At 37.2% G+C, this 23,080-nt stretch overlaps 1 protein-coding gene across 4 annotated transcripts in view; it reads right to left on the reverse strand.

Moving 5' to 3' along the window:
• The window catches only part of LOC139442148 (kinesin-like protein KIF26B), a 318,510-nt gene that overhangs the window by 7,552 nt on the left and 287,878 nt on the right, over window positions 1-23,080 (reverse strand). For all 4 annotated transcript variants that reach the window (XM_071222952.1, XM_071222951.1, XM_071222949.1 and 1 more), the window contains 4 exons: window positions 20,423-20,581; window positions 19,887-19,979; window positions 10,729-10,873; window positions 2,194-2,356 (listed from right to left, as the gene is read on the reverse strand). In XM_071222952.1, coding sequence (XP_071079053.1) covers window positions 2,194-2,356; window positions 10,729-10,873; window positions 19,887-19,979; window positions 20,423-20,581 — 560 coding nt within the window. The remainder of the gene's footprint in view (window positions 1-2,193; window positions 2,357-10,728; window positions 10,874-19,886; window positions 19,980-20,422; window positions 20,582-23,080) is intronic.

A 23,080-nucleotide genomic window follows, 5' to 3' on the forward strand; every position in this document is an offset into this window, starting at 1 on the left:
ATGATATGACTGTTTACTTACACAGCCAGTGTACAATTCTTCAAATATTGAAACATGACAACTTCTCTTAGTGAACGTGGTGATTGAGAGGCTAACGTATTCAATACATTAGAGTGGGTATGCTAAAACGATGCTTGTGTCGATATGTTGACTAGGAAGCGTGCAAGTACTGTACAACAGGATGGTTATTAACCATTGAGAAAGTATTGATTGAAACCGTTAATCAGAGAAAAAGTTTGCTCGCATGGAGGACAATACAAATCAATGGAGGATGTTTTCCCCTTATCGGTATAACTGACTTGATCATCGATTGAGAGCACATCTATACTAAATGCTCCGCTGGGGTATGGATCAGACCGTCTCAATTGTGGTTTATGCGGCACAATTCAGATACGACTTTTCCTTGTTACTGTTCTAAAGCATCTAATGCTACCGTATATGGCTCACATGATATTATTGATGTGGTACATACTACTGCATAACATGATTATTTTTTGGATATATATTTTCAGATATTTATTTGTTTAAGTGTTCAAAAACATAATTTTATCATACTCATTCAATAATATGAAAATTCCAATGAATTAAATAATGACCTGGTTGTTTCTATTGAATTTTATATAATTGTGTATTTGGTTGAATATGGCATCATTTATAATACACTAATCCATCATGACTCTACATTGTGAATCTTGAGGCCCAGTATTTTTTATGGCGTCAGCCAACCCTAAAATAACAAAAAGTAGATAAAGAATACAAGCAGATTTTTTTTATTTCACCAAATTTAAACTTATGTCAACACAAAAAAATAGGTTCAACTGAATAGATGCCATACTAACAGTAAACAAGACCAAAACAATCTAAAATGTTTTTTCAATTATATACATTTTTCCACCTTCCCAACATGATTTGTAACACAAAAGCCCAAAGATCAAGATCTGACCATAAATGTGTATGTTGAACAGAATGTTACCTCAAAACATAAAAATACATTTGGCATTGAATCGTTGTAAATCCAGAGTAGTGAAAGGGACATCAGCAGTAAACACAAACGCTTCATTAGTCAAGCAGGCTAGTGGTAGTCATGACCTTTATTACTGGCCTTGATGAATTATCTGAAGGAGGTTATATCCTTGTTTTCCTCAGTGTTGTTCTATTATTCATTAGAAAAACAACACAATTTTTATGTTTTGAAAAGAATGGCCTCAAACACATGATGAAATATAACTTTTAATGGAAAAAGGTAAAATGAATTTTCTGATCTTCATCCAAAAACTGGGCGGTCGGGTAGCCTAGTGGTTAAAGCGTTCACTCGTCACGCCGAAGACCCGGGTTCGATTCCCAACATGGGTACAATGTGTGAAGCCCATTTCTGGTGTCCCCCGCTGTGATATTGCTGGAATATTGCTAAAAGCGGCGTTAAACCATACTCACTCACTCACTCACTCATCCAAAAACTATTGTGGAATGGCTGAAAATAAGCATTCACTACAGACTGCAAAAGCACAGCTCTCTGGGAAATTAAACTAGCCAGCAGGATTCGTCTACATAGTCCATCAATGAGCCAACATCTCCATAGTGGCACTCTCTAAACCATCATCTGCTTACTCTGGTACCGTCTAACCTAGCATTTGTATTGTCCAACATTGTCTAAACCAAAATCTATGTAATGCAAAACTCAGTCTAAACCAACATCTGCACAGTCTGCAACTGTCTAAACCATATTTTGATCTTCATCTAATGTAATTCTTGGAAAACCAAACTCTGAACAAGTATGTATTTCTAGTCCCAGCAGGTGCTCTTTACACATCACTCCCCTCCCCCTCCAAACCCCTCACCTTCCCCCCCTCCAAACCCCTCACCTCCAAACCCCTCACCTCCCCCCCACTCCCCCACCCCACCCCATGAAACAGAAATCAGCACTGTAAGTTTTCCACTTTCAAAATACCATCACGTTCCATGCAGAAAAATTCCCTTTCAAATTTAAGTGTTAATATCCTAAGAACAAATTCCATACAAAACACCAAGGCCAAAGAAAATCATTAACTTGTTAAAAAATGATGCCGCATCTCTTCATAAATTTTCAATAGTCGATTGCGAGCCATTCAATCAGCCATTACTCAGTGTTGTAAGGTGATATGTTTGCACGTATTGATCTGTTTATCATTGATTATTGTTTATTGATCTTCTTACCTTTGTCCGCCTCCTTTTCATTCTGTGTATCCTTGCTGCCAGTTGAATCACCTGCAACGTCTCATTGTACCGGGAGATTCCAGACGATACATGCGCAATCATACACGTTCGGCATGACATGTTGCCCAAAGAATCTCTCAAAAGTTGAGCTATCTTGCTGTCCCTGCAATTAAGACAAGCTTTTTACCCCACTGTCAAGAAAGTCAATTAAATTTTCTTGCTCTGAAATGAAGCGTAATTCAGTAATGTGTCAATTCTTTTTAGAACCACCTGTTTTCATAATTATCACCTGTTCATTGAATCAATCAAGCAAAAATGATCTTTGAACAAAAAGCCGAGTTTGAGTAATGGGTACGATTTTATCCATATGACAGTTCCAGGCACAAATGAATGACAGGAAGACTCATCCCATTTCCTCATCATTTAAACGCTAAGACAAACTTGGGCACTACAAAAATGACACTATTACAAAATGCCAAAACACCATATTGCCACCAAACACATGTTGATTATTTACCAGAAAATCCCATTTAAGATTCTTCAGGAATACCAAGCAGAGTATGAGGCAAGAAGGGCAATATATCAGCTTTAAAGGCAGGTTCCAAGAACATGAAACCCCCCTCCACACATATACCATCCCCCTTTTCTATACATCCCATCCCCCCATCTGAGTCCACTGATCAGGTGCCTGCTGTGATGAAGGTCCCTATCCCTCCCAGACGACCTGTTTTCTCCTCCCATGATACATTTATAGCCAAAGCATTGAAGGTTGTGACAGCAGGATTTAATTTCCTAATGACAGAAAAGAACATAAAACTAACAAGGTAAACCAGAGACAGGTGTAAAACTCAAGTTAATTAAGTTTGCTAATTAAACTGGGAGACAAATGGTTATTGAATTAAAACCTACCTATAATATCCAATCTAAACATGAATTGGCCCTTTTCTCATAATCAGCACATCAGCGCAAGTTTTCATTTACTACATGTAAACAAAATTTATCTGAAAATGACTCATATTGCATGAATCACAATACTTCATGAAAACATTTTGACATCCACGTTTATATTAAGTAACGGAACCCCAAAACACATAACAGATATCGTATTGGCAATAAGACCAGTCAGCTTCTTCACCATGCCCATGTTCCCAAGAGAAACTCTTATGTTAGGGAAGAATTATATCACTTCTATGGGAAACTCCATACCACAAAGAAGGCATAAAACCTTCCTTTATTTACAGGCCCAGTTTTTATTGAATTTAACACTATCATAAACAGCTAATCTACACAAGATGGCTGCTGTGAGATTGGTATTATTAGGATCATGCACATTTAAAACAAAGGTACTTTTTGCTTTGACCCAGTCTTTGTATAAGGTAGCCATATCAATCATAAAAATCAATGGTGTATGTTAAAAGCATCTGTTAAAGATGGTTGGAGATGGTTGAAAAGGATTGGTTTTCACATGGAACTTTCTCTGACATCAGGACTGTGACATGAAAAGCTTGCATTCTCTTTGTTGTGTTCCATTATGGCTAGTCAACCTATATCACCAGCAGATATAGCCATTAAATAGGGCATGATGTCATTGAGGCTACAATATACGTCATGATTAGTCATCTTTAGTGGTGGTTGTTTTCACATAGAGTTCGGGAAAAAGTTATGTAATTATTGCTCAAGACTATTTAGTACTTAATGTCCTGATATTTAATTCAATATTAATGCTTTTTAATAAACATATTTATGATAATAATATTAGACCATTTATATAGAGCTGTACTTCATGAATAAGTGAGTGAGTGAGTTTGATTTTACGCCGCTTTTAACAATATTCCAGCAATATCACGGCGGGGGACACCAGAAATGGGCTTCACACATTGTATCCATGTCGGGAATCGAACCCGGGTCTTCAGCGTGACGAGCGAACGCTTTAACCACTAGGCTACCCCACCGCCCCTACTTCATGAATAAGCAAGCACTAGGTGTTACAGATTAACCCGGTCATTGGACCCGTGTGCAATCGATTTCTTTCATATAAATGTGTGATTGATTAAAAGATTTTTTAGATTTTCAATAAGTTTCTTGGACAATGGCATATCCTGTTACTTAAAAAATGTTCTAAAATGATTATTCCAGCATCTAGCGCCTTCTGACACCTTACGACCTTAAAAAAGCATTGTCTTTCAGCAACAGTATCTTTGTTTTCTTCAATATTGTTACAAAACATGACATGTTTTCTTTGGCTTTTCTGTTAAAGATGCATTATTATTTTGACTTAGTGCAAATTTCTGCAAAAGGCATGCCTTTCCTATAAACAATATAATTATCCAGATATTTGTTTCCCATTTCACTCTGTGGCCTTTTGTGTCAGCATTCAGAGCATTTTTATAAAGAAAAAAAACTGGGTGTGACATGTGCATGCAAAAACAATTTCAAGTCCATAGCCCACACGTTTTCAATTCATCATCAATCAATGCCAAGACCTGTTTCAATCCTTAGATAAACAAACTGTTATCTGAAGTACCCAATAGTTGAAAAACAATTCACTTCAGTTGCTATCGCTTCAACACAATTTTGACAACAAAAATTGGAATTCGGCTTTTCCAAACCTATTCTAGATTACTCAAAATAAACAATATATAACCCATAACAATTTGGTGCAACACTGTATCTGTTACAGTACAGATCCATTCAGTTTGTTCTTTTGTCAGTCATCATGTTTTTACACAAAAGTAAAATAAACAAATGCCACCACATAGGTCTCACTGACAGTGAGATGACAACTGGTTTAGAGCAAACAGATCTCCCACAAGAGATAAAGATCTCAATCAGTTTAATGACCTTGCTCAAAGGTCAGGTGATGCCCCTGTTTCATGTTTAGAAAGCTAGTATCTGATCTCATGGGAACATCATTGGCCGAGTTAATACTGTCTCATCATCGCCAGGGCTATCTACATGCTAAATGCCCATCACTGAGCTGACCGATTTGAATAAATATGGACTGAGGGAACTGACCAAGAAGATTAAAGAGCTTTTAGTGCTTTTATGACATGTACAGAGATGTCTGTGTACTGAATGCTAACCATACAACCATGTTTTAAGCATAGCTTATTTTGAAATAAACAATGAACAGTTGATATTTGAAAGTACAATTATGTAAATAGAAATATAAAGATTTCTAATCATGAAATTATATTGAAAGTTTAATGATATTTGAAAGTAGGATTATGTAAATAAATATTAAAAAATTCAAACATTACACAAAGGACTGAAGTTCACTTCAAAGTCACGGCGATATAACATCAGTGCCTAGGAAAACATCACTGAAATCAGTCATACATTAGAAAATGCATATCGGTTGTCTGGTCTCACTTACAAGGAAGACAAACACTGTCGTAAAGACAGGTTAGAGCACTTCAGTCACATTATGGCCATTATTTATACTCAAGTTTCTGAACATTAAGGAGAGATCAGTTCTGGTTGATTTCCTCCTGGCCCATAGGTGGTGCTGCAAGTGGATTTTAATGGAGATCTATATTCCACACAGCACTGTAGATCCACTCCGAAATATTTATTCAGCAGGGGATGCCTCATTGTGGAGTCGAAATATTTCGGAAGGTGATGGCATGGATATTCTTTATGTAAACTGTCCTCAAAGTAATCAGTGAGGCAGGAATAAAAGTAAAAAGTTTAAAGTCCATTCTTGGCAACTTCAAACAGTCGGGAAGTTTTAAGGGACCCTAAAACTGAACGCAAATACAAACTAGCTCATTTGCTTGGTCGAAGCAAGCCATGCAGTCGTTCTGGGCCAATTTGTCACAATTCTCCTATCATTGATTTTTCTATCTTTATTTCCTCTGCGAGTCTTCTCCAAGAGGGACTGTCGTAATTCGGTCCATACAATCAAGGAAAACATTCTTCACCTAGACTAGATAAATTGCTAGGTCCCCTCCCTCAGAAGGCTGGTCAGTGGGGACGGTTCAAGACAAAGTTCTTGGGTTGACAGTATAGACCTCACACATCAGGTGAAGCCTACGTTCATCGACACTTGGGAATGCAATGTTGAGAAGGTTTACAGTGTGACGTGACTGTCCTGGTTTGCATGTCCACAGATTTCTATTTCACATGAGAGTTAGGAGTTTATAACTTTTACTGTATAATAGTCATCTGGAAGAAGACGTCAATTTCAAATCAATTTCATCCAAGCCATTTGACACTTCACGTGTGCGAGTTTTGTCAGTTTCAATCTTTTCAATTGCAATTGTTTTCATCTCAAGGTACTTGATTTAACTTTTTCATGTTTCTTTCAACTTAAATTACAAAAATATCCCAAATTTGAATACACTCCAAGCAATCGTACTTGTGAGGTGTTCATTAAGATATGCAAATTAGTTCCTTTCATTTTTTTCTCATGTTTTAATGTCATACAAACTATATAAAAGACTTAATGTAAAATATTTACATATAATCAAATTACTTCATTTATGCACTTAGATTTCCAAAGGCTAACTTCTCAAGGATTTGAATTTAGAATAGCACATACAAACTTATTCTGGAGAAGTAATCATAAGGTATGTAAATCAAACATACTTTTTGTGAACTCAAGTACACTGTTTATCTTTGAAAATTTTATTTTGAACTTGATAAACCCATCACTTCATAAAAGTCCCACACTTGGCTTTTTGTCAAAGCATTAACATTTTCTCAAAACTTTTAACTTCAATGGAACCAAAGAGTGAAATGGTAATAATCCACTTCTCTGCAGGTCTGAAAAGCATGTCCATCAAATTCCGAAAGTAACATGCATATCAATTTTGCATACCCGGTATTTCCTCACAGAGATATTTCTTTGCTGAAAATTTCATATTTATTATTCATATTTTTGGTGCAGCTTAATTTAAATGACAAAGGGAAAATTATAATGGAATTTGAACTTTTAACTTAAAACTGGATTGATGTCTGAGTATTTATCAACACTTAAGCCTTAATTTGTTCATCATATATTAAGAGACTTCGTATGAAGGATGATCAAGCAACCTTCATGAAGAGGATATCAAAGGGGTAATTAGATTCATAATAATTGGTTCTGAGTCCCAAAGGCAACATTAGTGACTTTGACTAACCCCAATCCAAGAAAATGAGCCACATTTCCAAAAGAATGAGGTGGAATCTTAGACAATATCCATAAATTACATGGTTATCGCAGGAACTGATTTCATGTTTAACAACACTGTTGCAATTAAGGGATGTTGAAAATTACTGGCCATGTGACTCACTGCAAAGAACAACACCATCATGGCACCTGTGGTTTTTGTACAAAATTACGAATATCAGAACATCAACAGATGGGTTAAATTGTTTGGAATGTTACCTCCTTTTCAGACAAGATGCCTGAAAAAACAAAAACTAAATTGACCCAAGGTACTTCCATACCATTCTGCAATACTTGTGCCACATTAATAAACGTTGGGGTGTGTACTGAAACTTGTTTTGAAAAGTCTGTTTTAAGATAACTGAAAACGTGTAACATATTTGGATGTCTGGGATTTTCATGATTTTGATTTATATCCCTTTCTTACATCCCCCATGTGTATCAAAAGCAACAAGCAATCCTTTGAAAATATATTTACCCATAGATGATATAGGCAGCACAATTTACAAATGCCAGACTTTCCCCATTAAATCACTGGAAGGAGTATCCTAGACTTGTGTGACTTTATCATGGCCGTTTGTGTAAGAACATTGCTAGAATTTCCATCTTACAATATAAACCCACTGGGTACTAATAAATTGTATTTGTCAGATGGATACACAACCCTAACATGGCATATCTACATCATCTGCACACAGCAGGGGCAGATAACTCCCATCTCAGCAGGGGCAGATAAGTCAACATGGTTTTCTCCAGCCCAGCTGTCAATCACTAAGATAACCTAACAAAGTCCAGATTCAAATCTATCACAGAAACAGCAAGAAGCCTGCAAGTAATTTCACTCTCAGCCTAAACACATTATTTTCTTCAATACTATGACTTTTGATTGTAGTGGCAATATGCGAGTTCGTTAGAAAATGAAGCAAAAAGATATTTTGGTGTCATATAGTGTGTGTGTGTGTGTGTGTGTGTGTGTGTTAAGATGTCAATAGGAATAACAAAAACAGAGGGAGGATAGGTAATGGATAAAATTCAGAGTGAGTGAGTTGGGTTTAATGCCGCTTATAACATTATTCCAGTTATATCACAGCATGTCAGCTTAATGTGGGAGGAAAGCCCGAAGTGATCAATGAAAGTATATGATCGAGTTGAAGAGACAGATAGAGGAGGCAAGGAGCTATGAGAGAATCTAGCATTAAATGTGTGTACCAAAACTATATATTAAATCTCAAGAGAATAATTAACATACATGTATGCATGCACTGCTTGTATGCACTGGCATGCATTTTGCTCAATCCTAATCAAAAATGTGTTCCAATCCCTTGAAGTGGTTCAAAGCATCTCAGGATGAATAAAATATTCAAATCATATTTCACAATTAATTTCCCATCTTGAAAAGGCTAAAAAGCCTCTTTGTTAAAAGGCAAATGTGAACATACTGATGCAAACATCGGTCATTAATTCACCAGAAAGACTCTTTACCTAATGCAAAATTTTCCATCAGGCTGAAAAATATGCCAGTTATTGCCAGTGACCCCTTTTAACATCATTTTCCCTAGTCTCATCACACATCTCAGCCAAGTCTACTAACTCCTTGATGTGTAATGATATATCCATACGATTAAAACATTTCTCTGAGATGCCACATCAATTTGGTATAAAATTTTATAGCTCCTGCACATTTCCCAACGCCAAATATCAGACCGTGGCACCAAAGTCCATATTGATTTTTATGATTATTGACCAAGTAAAGCATCAAAGGAACCCTGATGTAGCATAAAAAAGATAACAATGTTATCTTTTCTGTGTAATAAATACCATCTCATCAATAACCCCACTTTCATAAAATTTTACTAAATATTTGGTAAGGAAAGTGTATTATTTTTCTAATTTATTTCTTAGACGTGGTAGTAAACAGACATATGTTTCATAATGTCTCAGTGGGATGAAAGTGGAAGAACAATATCACATGGCCGAAATACTTTCGTGTAAGAAAACATTGTCATGTGAGAATGCTTCAGAAACTCTTTGTCTTTTTCTTTGACGATGCTTGCATTTTCACAAAAGAATCAACATATACAATCTGTGAGAAGCAATGTTATAGGTCATTTTCTAACATTGCTTCTTGTTATCACTGGCCATTATTTGATGTGTAAGTTTGCAAACCTTTAAAAGATTTTACAAAGGTCTGTATTATCCCCTGGCTTTTGAATGTACTTGTGGATGAATATGTTTCTTTAACACAGATTACATAACTCCTAAGAATGGCATTTTAACATTTTGATTCTGTTTGTAAACAATGGCATTTAGAAATAAACACAGCATTTCTGATTGACTGGTTCATCCATCTTGTGATTTAATCTTAACCGGTCTTTGTTCCCTAACTACAGAACCAGAAATGTCGTAATTGTTTCCAAATAACAACCTCCCTACTAAAAGCATTGTAAGAACCAAAGAAAGGTTACTGGTCGTGTTTGCTACGTGCAATGGCAGCATCAAAGTAACCAGGTCTTACAACTACAATGTTTCAGCTATCATGATCCATTTATCTTTTGATAGAAACATTTTGATGAAACAAATAAAGCAATCCCAATATCCCCTGTGATGTAAATATTGTTTTGATATGGTCTGCTAATTTACATATGTGCCAATATAAGAGAAAGACTGAAACATGTTGACCACGTGGATTCTGACTCTTGATAAACAACAAATAACAAGTGACTTAAGGTTTATGTCCAATGTGATTGAGGATTCAAACTCAGACCACAACATTGTATGTTGTCAGGCCTCACGACCATATACAGATTTGTTTGTTTTCTGTTCGTTCGCTGAAAATTATTTCCCAAATTCCTCGATGCATTTTCATTGTGTGTCAGTATACCATGCTCCACAGTCTAGGCACATTTCCAGACCAGTGTTGATAATGTAATCAGTGCCATGTGTGAAACAGATATTGTCTCTGTGTAATTAGGGTAATTGTCAACTTCTTGACTGATAAGTATCATGTATTTCAGTTTGCAGACAAGGTTGGTTGAAACCAATTTTGATGGGACTGCCATTTGCCATGAGCCAAGCTCTTCTTTAACTGTTTTCTCTGAGATCATATTCCACATCCTCAGTACCTGTTCCATAGTGTGAAGTTATGTTAATTCCTAAATCCCTGCCTCTTTCTAGAAATTATCCACAATGAATGGGGTCAACAAAATAATCTCATTAAAATCAGATCTTTGTTCTTAACTATTTGTTTAGTGGTAGCGAGAACTAAGATCTGACAAAACAATTTTACTAAAATAATTTCCATCAATATTTCTTATGAAAGAAATAGAGCAATACAATGTTGAAAATCAAGTTTAAACTACAATGCCACTACATAGAGTCTGTACCTGTGGGGCACGTGGCGCTGTCCATTCACCAGAGCAAGTATAACATTGCCAAGGGCAGAGAGACTAAGGGCAACGTTGTTGGGATCCTTCGACTTGGACGTACTTCCTAGGTCAATCAGGTGTAGTCGACTTCGCCCTCCAGCAACTAAAAAAGAAGAATCCATTTTAAATCAATTATCTTTGTCTGAGTTGATTACAACACTGAAACACGTAATTCTATTACCACTTCTTGCAGGCTTAGTCTACATGCAAACGAACCCTCCCTGCTTCAGGCCATGGTGTTTAGAAAAGCTGAAAAAAATGGCCTAATTTGTAGCAGTATTGCTACAAATTAAGATACATTTTTAATGATATCTTTTACACTAGCCTACCCATTAAAGAGCTTCCTCAACTGTAATGAAAGGAAAATCAATTTTATCCGCAAGAAAGTTATACCATAAATTTAATAAAGTTCCAAGTTTACATGAAAGTTTCTCGTATCAACCGCAGGAGATAGTTATTTCAAAATTTGGAACAACCTTTTTCCAATATTTCAATCAGTTATTATGTCTGTTGCAATAGAAAAATGCCTGAAAAACCTATGAGATTCCATGGAAGAAGGTGAAAAACTTGACACTTACTCTGGACCCCAACTTGCAGCTTCACAGCCCAACAACCACTCGAAAGTGAAGAGAAACTATTTTTACGTTGGCTGCTTTAGCTCTGCTGGTTTCCTAGAGCCTCCTGAGGCTAATGCTATTTGTTAGTGAACCAGCAACTTTTTATGATCATATCAGTGAGGTGTAAAATAGCTTCCGCAGAGTTTATCATTCAATCGAAAGAGTTACACTTATTTCAAGCACAGACCTAATCCATTTGAGTTTACTCAAAAGTGATATTTAACAGAAAAACTAGCCCATAAAAACCTGTTGGAAAAAAATCAATTTCTACAACGGCCATATCATGAAAACATATCAACAAGCAATCTCTGTCAAATTACAAAAATGAAATTCAATCCCCGTGAAAAAAAAGAGAAAAATATCTACCTCCAAGAAGCAATTCGCAGAAAGATATCGTAAATAAATCCCAGCTACTACCAGCTGAAGAGCGAAAGGAATGAGGCAATTCTGCATACATTCACCCCTATATGCGAGAAGTCAAGGCCAATGACTACTACTCAGGAAATCTGATGAATTTACCAGCTTACAGTAGATTTGTAGTCTGTTATCTTCAAGTAGCCTCTAAGCAGACCATCCCCCACTATCTCCTTGCCCTGCTAATGACCACTGTCGGTCACACCAGTTAACTGATCATACTGCGGCTAAATTCCTTATATCACTTCAGCCACAGCCAGAGGTGTTTTAATTGCCGGTTGCCATACCCCCTCCAAGCATCCCTCACAAACCAGACGACACCCTCCCTTGATGTCTTGTGAGACATTGCATTGTTCATTTCATCCCTGACCCCGTCAATTTCAATTGTGACACTTACACTTGAGCCATGTCTACACATGCCAATTGTTGTCTAGCTTGTAACTCACAGCACACAATGCATGTAAATCATTGCATTGCAAATACTTATCTCTCGCACTCTGTTTTATGGTATGTGTTAATCCCTTGTACTGATGTTTTTATAGCCTTTCAAGGGGATTAAGCCCAATCGGCTATATCATTCACTTACAAGAGCTATACCTGCACAATAAACATGGTCACTGTCCTCCGAAACAACATAGCATATATTAGTTCTTTGAGCCTGAACGTGCTTCATTGTCACTGCTAAATAAAGGTTCTGGTCTCTTAACAGGTAATTAGCGTTTAATTGCCTATGATGGCCCTAGGCCATGTGTGTTAATTTACCTTGTTCTACAATAAACACAATAGATTAGACCAATTAATTTAGTTTCATAGACGAGTCAATTATTTTATGATCTTGTGTAAATATTTTGGCAGTTTTAATTTGATGTATTATTGTATTTCTGTACATATATAAATAACAAATTCTCTTTGATCACTAGAGTCTAAAGTCAGGTCAGCATAATTAACACACTAATCTTCTATAAGAAATTTCATTTAGTTTGCAAATAAGATGACTCTCCTTTGATTTTCAAACTATCAGAATGATTAATTATAATTTTTAATTTTAAAATTTTATTTGAACAAATTGAAATATGATGCAACCGTTTTGGTTTGAAATAGGACAATGTTTGTTTCCAACCCTTTAATTTTTTAAAGAGTGTATTGTGCCATTCTATGCAATCCGAAATATGTCTTTGACGGAATACTGTATTAACTCTGGGAACAATAAAAACATTTAATGTTTTTTTTAAAAATTGGAATATGAATTTTTTTTTTTTTAAATGTATTGAAAAAGTGCATCATAAAAACAACTTTTTTTCAAGGAAAAAGATAACTTTATCCTATTATTTTTTAAAATTATAAAAAGTCTGATCATCAATTTTTAAGAATAAATATTTTAAGGTTAAGATGGAATACCCAAAGCTAAGAATTCTTTAAAACAGATTGTTTAAGCATTTCATGTGTTTACATAGCTACAAGGCTGAAGCCAGAATACTGGATATCCAATGGCCATTCTTTAAAGCACTTTAGCACTGAAACCAAGGTGTGTGAAGGGATTTATTTATTTCAATGCAAGACCATAAACAAAGTCGATGACCAATTTAAAGGAAAGGAGCTTTCCTTGAGTCTAGACTTGAGGCAAACATGAAAGATGTTCATTGATAATGAGAGAAAGATGGTCCCTTTCAGAGAAAGAGGAAACGTTTAGTGACAGATTTATACCATGTATCTATGTTGTTACTGGTTCAGCCTGACATAGGAAGGGTTGTGCTCCATGAATCACCCCTGCCAATGAAGCATGGCTCTCACTCATCCATCCCGTGTGTGTGTGTTTATTTTGAAGAGTCTAGTGACAAGATGGAGACTGAAGAAGATTTTTTTGTCCTCTAACTAATCTGTGAATGATTTGGAAAAATAAATAGACAATATTTCATAGAAATTGGTTCCATGGTGAAAATTAATTATTTCGTCTCATCTGTTATGGATTTGGGATACTTTTAAGGCTCAAAACAAATTGTGTTTGTTTTTCAATTTTGATTAATTCTGGTGGAACAAACACTGTTAAAATCCAGCACATCTTCTCAACCAACATGTTTTACTCATCCCAAGGGAAGAAAACCAGAATTTTATTTGGTTGGTAACTATCAACTGCTTCTCCCAAATATTCTTGCACAAAAGAAAATAAAACCTCAATTAGAGCGAATAATAAGACATACAACTTTATAAATAACAACTTCTGTTTTTTTGCACACTTCAGCCTGAAAACACTGTAATTATAAGAATCTACACAGAAATGTTTATGCAATAAACCAGAGCCCACTTGTACAAAGTGATCTTAGCACTACAATTATTGTAGAGAGTGAGTGAGTGAGTATGGTTTTTACGCTGCTTTTAGCAATATCACGGCGGGGGACACCAGAAATGGGCTTCACACATTGTACCCATGTCGGGAATCGAACCCGGGTCTTCAGCGTGACGAGTGAGTGAGTGAGTGAGTATGGTTTTACGCCACTTTTAGCAATATTCCAGCAATATCACGGCGGGGGACACCAGAAATGGGCCTCACACACTGTAACCATGTCGGGAATCGAACCCGGGTCTTCGGCGTGATGAGCAAACGCTATAACCACTAGGCTACCCGACCGCCCCTACAATTATTGTAAGCCTGTGTTAAAGTATCAGAGTTACGATCATCTTAGCGCTAAGATTGCTTTGTGCAAGTGGGCCCTGGTGTTGTTATCCATTATGTTTACATGTTATAATTTACTCACCAACTTCTAAAATGCCAAACAGTTATTTAGAGCTTACTTTCTAAATAAAAGAATCAGTCAACAATCTAAATTACTGTTTTCTTTTCGTGAAAGCTATGATATTATTACAATTCTTAAGGGTGGAAAAAATCATAATCAGGGCTCATTGTTCAGTCTCTGCTTCTCTTCTCCCGCCTACCCCCACCCCCACTCCCACCCCACAAGGGACCAACCCCCTTCCCTTCTAACAGCAGCCACTTGCCAGCTGTGAATACACACAGCTCACCATCAGCAACAACAAACATCTCCTGGAGACATGTATCATTGTCAATGGAGTCGGCTACCCACAACATGATACAGGCAGTTAGCAGTAGATGAGGCTGTAATTGCCTGGATCTGATGAAGCATTTGTGTTCTGTGATTCCTTGGCATTTCCCATTCTATGGGCTTCAAATTCATCATGTTGAGCACAGAATGATTTGAAAAATCCAAATATTATTCATGTTAGTTTAGAAAGTTGACTGAAGTTATGTTACAGTAAATCTGATTTCACAGAGAATCATGTCTATCAGTATTAATCTGGATGCTTTTGCAAAAAAAAGTCCACATAGATTACAAACAACTTTCAGGGTTCGACACAACTGCTAGTTTGTGTCTTAGCCTCAAGATTAGAGAAAATGTGGATGGAAAAGTTAGTTTTTGTATCACAAACCACTAGTCAGAAATGAGCTGTGGACTAGTTGGGTTTAGTTCATGGTGTCTACCCCCTGGTTTTCTATACAGGGTTTCTAACTATCATGAAATCAGACATTTCTGTGTTGCACTGAACACCACAGATTTATACATTCCATGGATTATGCAAACATAAATATTTTCTTGCCAGACAAAACATGACAAAATCGACATGTAATCACCGTTATCATTATAACAAGAATCTTGAACACTCGTGCCGATGTCAAATGTCAATGCAGAAAGATGAATATGACAATTTGTTTGAGTCAACAGGGAGAGAGTGTCGTGCCTCACACCTCCGAACAAGTTGATAAACTATCCCTTTCGGAACAAACATAATCTACTGACACGCAAAATAAAGAGATAACTACGACCTGTTTGACACATTCTTGCAAAAAGTCAAATAAAAACATCCTGTACCAGCAACGGCATTTTGATACAAGTAATTCCGTGTTGATGAAGACCCTCCTGTCAAGGGACAAGTCAGGGCTAATTTAATGAACTTAAACATGGACTGAATTTAAAATGAGCTGGCAACTCCAGAGGGGGCTTGTTAGTGCCCAAGAGCCACGGGTTTTCATCATTTGACATAAGCCCTAGAATCCATTGGTCCCCGGCCCTGTACTTGAATGACCCTGAAATATGGCATTATGGAATACCTTCCTCCTCTTATCACTTTAACCAAGTACATGCAAGACGGAAGCCAAATGTCACCTTATTAAAAACAGTTTGTTTAAACTGTCAATTAGGGAAAAGATCTCCCTGGCTAATTTTTCAAACCAGTCCCACGATTTCTGTATTGACAGACTATTTGGAGTCAGTGTACTTGCTGGCATGCTAGTCTATGGAAGAGTCGCAGCTGGATTTTGACCCTGGTGAAAATATCACTGTGTCTGGTCTCTGGTGAGGGGGAATTGATGGAAACTTTGATCAGGCATGTAATTTGTAGTATAGGCCAACAAACCCAGTCAGCTCATAGAGAAACATCAAATATAGAATGACCTATGTTTCCATAGAGTTCCCAATTGTGCAGAATGGGGTGATCCAGTGTAGATTTGGGTGATGAATCAGCTACGGATAACGGTAGAAACCACTGAGGTTATTTTGATTAAAGTCTCTTGTTTAGACCCAAGAGCATATTTTTTCTTAAACAATCAGCCATGAATAGCTGCTGTACTGCTGATGTGGCTATAAGCCATATTCACTCACCCATTTTGTCACTAAAACAATCACCCCCTATATTCCTTTTGCAAATCCATCTCAGCTCCAGCAACCTATTCTCATCCGGTCAATGACAAAAGCTTCAAGATCAGATCTTGCATAGATAAACCATGTATGCAGACATAAATGATTCTGCAGATGACATTTGTTCTGAATCATCTGGTTGATTGGTGAAATTCAGTTCTTGGGCCCCATTTCACAAAGGGGTCATAGTTTTATGACAGTCGTAATTGTTAAAGTATGGGAGTTACGATCACTTTAGCCTACGATCACTTAGTTATAGTGGAATAGGGCCTTGGAGTACAGGTCTACAGTGTTTCATAGTGGGTGAGTGACTGAATATGTGTGGTTTTACTAATAAATGTCTTAACTTCTTTGAGTGGCATTTAGAAGTTGGTGTGATGAAGTAAGACGAGTTCTATGGATGAACAACTTCTTTATTACAATTAGTGCGACGTAAATGTCTTGTTTCTCATGGCCTGCCTGCCTCTAAAACTGCTCTTGCGCCTGATATTTTTTTAATTATTTAGCACTCTCAAAAAAAACATTTTCAAGTCAAATTATGTTTTTGCACCAGATTTCAACTTTTTGCACCTGCCATGATAATCATAATAAGTCCATGCGAAGGGAAATCTGGTATGGCCAACATGGACTCAGCGAGACTGGTATGATGGGGAACAACAAGAATGCATTAAACAAAGGTCTTCTGAATGAAGGCAAATATTTTAACCACTAGGGGAGTGGTACCAGGGGTAGCTAAAAATGTGATCAAGATGACTGTGCATGATTACAGACCACAGATTGTTTCTGTTCCAGTGTTAGTTGCCTAGGGAATTATTTACAGGCTGATATGACACAGCTGTAATTGGAGACTGCAACACTAGAACCTAGACTAACATTTAGTCTCTGAAATCTTATTTTACACAATATCCTTCTTGACTCTTCTTATCCTTCTTAAAATTAAAAAAAAAATTCCCTATGCTGATTTCAGAATAGAGCTGGCTAGCGCTGTCTAGACTTGCTTTTGTATGCGTTTCTAGATTATTATTTTTTCATAAAATAAATATATTCCACGGTCATGGTGTGGAATAGAGCTAGCTAGCGCTGGCTAGACTTGCTTTTGTATGCGTTTCTAAATATATTGTTTTTCATAAAATAAATATATTCCACTGTCATGGTGCTGGACTACACTAGAACTATATCCACTCATTTGTTGTTGAATGACAAGCAGGGATGTAACCCACGAGTTGATATAAATACTTCACACATTTCACCTGGAGATGTTTCACAACTTGTGTTAAATTGTTTTGCATTTTTTATAAGAAAATATGATTTCAAAAATAATTTCAAACTTCTTGATTATTAAATGAAACAAACAAGAAATGTTTTTTTGATGGTAGTGTAGACTAACATTTAGTCTCTGAAATGAACATATCATACAGAAAATACAATTATCTTAATAAAAATATAATAAAAGGGAGCCCAGAGACTCTCTTCATTTTCAGATACTGCAGTAATCTAGACTTGGAAACCATTATAGACTTGCATGGGCTGTATTTGATATATTTGTATCAGGGTCTGTAAGACAGACTAACAGTGATGTATTTGTTACGGGTTTCAGATACCGTATTCGACGTAATCAGCGCCCTGCTCTAATAAGCGCCCATGGCGATATTTGCTAATATATTGGCTAGTGAACAATCCCAATTAGCACCCTTCGTGTGTTATATGCACCCTTAATTACGGGAAACCAAATTCTGGAAAAATATATCTGGCGTATCTTATACGCACAGACTTTTCTTTTGTATCATTTCAGACTGTCAGCCTAAACCACAAATTTACGATCTTTCAACTCTTTCACCAAAATTATATTCTAATAAGAGCCCCCTCTTTCTTATTTTGAGAGCACTCTGGGCGCTTATTACGTCGAATACGGTATGTGTTTTGGACTTAAGCTTGCAGTGTTTCAGCGACTCATTCTAACCTAGAAACAGTTTGAAATTAGTGGTAATCTCTTTATCCTATTTTCAAGTGTACACTTCCTTTTGCCTAGCATTGTATATTGATTACACATTTTATTCCAGGCTATAGGATGTATTGAAACCTGAAGAGGCTTGTATGTCCTATTTCCAGAATGGAAGGTTCTTGTTTCTAATGTCTACACAAGACTTTGCCCTATGTTGCCCCAAGCATAACCTACCCCTGTAAAGGATTCCATAATGCTGGCAAGACTTAACAAATATCGGATCACTTTCATGCCTCAGGATAAGGAATTTAACTTACTTCAGGTATCATTTATCATTTAATGTACTGATGTGCTCTTGATTTCTTGACTATAGATTTTTTTATTGTTGTATTAATCGTCATGAACCTACAAAATGTTGGCAAATGTTCCATGGGCCTATCTGTACAACCTGATACAATCTTTCCCAAGAGAAGCCGGAGGTTGTACAAGCCTATCACTCTTATCAATACCACACCCGGAATTATGACTGGCCTTGAGATAAAAAACTGAGTCATTATTTTCACTCTCACAGTATCAAGATGATTTCAGCCTTTATGGCCAGGTAAATGTAGACTTGAGTGGGTCAGTGTACCCATTAATATGGTTCACAACAAGAGATAAGGATGACAGATGGTCACTTTCCCAGGGGTATAAGATAGAATAATATTTTGGGTAGGGAATAGCCTTGCTCAATGCTTTTCAAAGGAAAAGCCCATGTTATTCAGGTTAGAATTCACAGTACATAGAAACAAATTATTTAAAAAAAGATTAAGTGTTAATTTTCTTTGAGACTTGTTGAAAGTTTGGTGTGAGAAAGACCCCAGGTGATGTGGAGAAAGTCCCCAAATGATGTGGATAATGACCCCAGGTGATGTGGAGAAAGACCCCAGATAATGTGGAGAAGGACCCCGGGTGATGTGGAGAAAGTCCTCAGATGATGTGGACAAAGACCCAGGGTGATGTGGAGAGAAAACCCAGGTGATGTGGAGAAAGTCCCCAGATGTTGTGGAGAAAGACCCCAGGTAATGTGGAGAAGGACCCCGGGTGATGTGGAGAAAGACCCCAGTTAATGTGGAGAAGGACCCCAGATGATGTGGAGAAAGTCCCCAGATGATGTCGAGAAAGTCCCCAGATAATGTGGAGAAGGACCCCGGGTGATGTGGAGAAAGTCCTCAGATGATGTTGAGAAAGACCCAGGGTGATGTGGAGAGAAAACCCAGGTGATGTGGAGAAGGACCCCGGGTGATGTGGAGAAAGTCCCCAGATGATGTTGAGAAAGTCCCCAGATGATGTTGAGAAAGTCCCCAGATAATGTGGAGAAGGACCCCGGGTGATGTGGAGAAAGTCCCCAGATAATGTGGAGAAAGACCCCAGGTGATGTGGATTGTCACTCACCTCCAGGAAGTCCTGCCTTGGTGTTAGTCTTCTCAATACGGTACTGGTACACATGAAGTGTGAACAACACATGGGATGACCTCCCTTCCTCATCTGCAGAAGAAGGATCAACAAGATCTGTTAACCTTTTCTTGACATAGCAAAATATTTAACAAATTTCAAAGTAACAAAAAAGCTTCAGTGAACAAGTAAATTCCTTCCAAATAAAACATAAAACATTATCTCGTAAATAGGTGCACATTTTTCACCTCGTTGAATCCTCAGGGCATAGGGACATATTTAAGAAATTGGTTTCAAACCTACTAAAGCTTCATTGAAGATGTAACATTTCTTTCAAATAAAACATGAAAGATCATCCCATCAAATGGCACACATATTGAACCATATTTCTTCTTAATGGATCCTTTGATCTTCAGTATAAAGAATTCGATTTAGTTTTATTCACAGCATGAGTTTGTCCCGCTATTGAACAACTATTTTAAGAATCTAATAATGGTAAGGCATGAATGAATGAATGAAAGCTCCAATATGCTTACCAACAGGTGACCTTGCAGCAAGTGCAGCATCCAGGTAAAAGGCTGCTTTCTCAGCTGTCGGCGCCCTTAGTTCACTTTGGTTCTCAAGTTGGGTGCCACAGATCGGGTCCTCCCTTAAGTACACCCCCGGAGCCGTGCCCACCCCGGTTGTCTCTTGACCTGGAAGTGAGGAGAGAATGCATGAGGACATTTCAGAGTTTCCTAAATGTTACACTAAGAACTTCAAGACAAGCAGTAGTCTGCATTTAATGTTAATTGAAACAATCATAAGGTCAATTTTTATTTTTATTGATTTACAGTTTTCATGCAAAAAATCCTGAATGGTAGATGGAGAAAAAAAAAAAAAAAAAAAACTTCAGATATGTTGCCATGTGAGCAGTGTGAGTTAAGATTGTCTTGAAGATCACAGTTGTAATTTGAACCAACAATCTGCTGATCCTGCCATCATACATTTAATTGTGGCATCATAGACTGCCCAAGCCAGTAAGACAGACAACCAAATCAAAGAATACATGTAGACTGAAAATAAATTCATCAAACATATACCATCTATGCATTGTGTGTGAAACTAAACCTTTCTGTTGACATAGTCATTTGTCACTGGATGAGGGCAACTAGTTGAGACATCTTAGGTTACTGAATTTTAGCTATTTCTAGTGTATACTAACATTAATTAGAACCATCCGTAACATGATACTGTTTCTGGAAATTTTCACATCTAACAAATTGAAAAGAACTGAATTTCTTGCATGGTAAATGTTTCGCTAAAGTCAAAATCTACATTGACATTACCTGAATGCCATGCATTAGCTTGGCTCAAAACAAGATTGCAATGTGCGTTGAATTATTCATACTGATTTATTTTTCTAACTTTGTTCAGTTGTTTGCAGGCATTTGTAAACATATACAATAAAAACAAGCTGGAGAAACAAAAACACAGACTTGCATGTGCCTGACTATCTCGAATAAACCATCTACTTTGTTACCTCTGGCTCGTCATGAACTTTTCCCACCAAAACCATCCAGACACTCTTAACAACAACCCCTTCCTCTACCAATTAAACCCAGTCTCTCAAATTGTCTGAGCACCAATCCAACATTTCCTTCAAATCATCTGAAGATCATCAACCATCTTCAAGCACCACATACCCAAGACTCTGACACAAGCAAATCATCTCCCATTTCATTGTGTTTAGCAAGTTTTGACGGAACTTAATGTAGCTTGCCTTCAGGACCAAGATGCACTGCCCCGGATGGGGACGTTTGTTGATTGTATAAATACATGCACGCAAACCATCCGTGGACGCATCAACAAACACGACCAGTGGAAACAAACATAGGCTCCTGGAAGTGAACATTACTGTATGTTTAGAAGAATGGTTTTGCTCTCAGTGTTAACTGTCTTTCGACTGATGGTGCTTCATTCTTGAAGGATTGGTCAGTTTCCTGTTCGAAGTGGTCTACCAGTTAATGTGATGAATCTGTTTGTACCATTTTTACCAAGGAACTTTGTGTTGGTGGTTTTGTTAAAACCTCTTTAATCTATATTTCGGTCCTATCGTTCTTGTGGCACAAAGAATGGGCTTTACACATTGTACAGATGTGGGGGGAATCAAACTCAACTCTTCAGCATGCCGAGCAAATACTTTTACCTCAAGGCTACCCCAGCAATTTATTCAAAGAAATAAAATATTGTTAAAAAAAGTTAAAATTACTGCATATCACACATCACATGAAAGTGTTAGCAGAGATTTCTCATGAATATGTAAAGGGCTTTGTCGCTTTTATTTAAGAACACTGTTTAACTGACTTGATTGGATAAGATTCAACACAGAGATGGTCCATAAAATAACTTTCAGTTAGGCAAACAGCCCCACGTTTAAAAATCAAGAAGAATATTTTTTGTTCATTTATTATTTTTTAATTTAACCTTTCAACCCTTTTTCATAAAAAATACATCTCATAAACCAAGAAAACAGAATGTTAATATTCTTATGATAAGAAAAAGACCTGACATATCTTGCACAGAAAAAATATGAAACATGTCAAATTAGCCCTGACAAATTAGGGACAGTACTACAAAACACATATCTCAACAAAATTATCCACGAGCTAATTGAAAAAATGACAGGCGACGCATTACTCAACCAAACCAAACCAATAACCACAGTTTCATCTTTTTGCTGTAGACGGAGAGAGGTCAAAGTTGTCCCAGACACCGATACATTCTGTGTTGTTTGTATTACCCAAGCTTTGCCTACATCAGCCTATCAGCCGTTCCTCCAGAAGAAGGGGCAAATTATGACATAGGGACATGCAACCGCCCGGGTAGACATTGACAGCAGCCGAAGTCGTCGGAGTCAGCGACGATTGATTGATGGGGAGAGTGGAAGGGACGAGATGTGTCAAGATGCACACATTACCGCCACTGCTATAGATTGCTTAACTAACATTGTGCCTGTAACTGCCTTTCCCTGCTAGGCTTGAAGAAGAAGGAAGAGCTTCCACTAAACAGCCAGGCTCGAAGTGGGCAATTGATGAGAAATCAATCAATGGCCTCGTCAAATATTGACCTATGCAGATAGTAAAGAAGAGTTTATCTTCCACAGACGCCATGCTGTGAACTCGACACTTTCTTGATTCCTGGCGTCAAAATAC

Source organism: Haliotis cracherodii, unplaced genomic scaffold (genome assembly GCF_022045235.1).
Source record: "Haliotis cracherodii isolate W230 unplaced genomic scaffold, xgHalCrac1.p SCAF_5, whole genome shotgun sequence".
NCBI lineage: Eukaryota > Metazoa > Mollusca > Gastropoda > Lepetellida > Haliotidae > Haliotis > Haliotis cracherodii.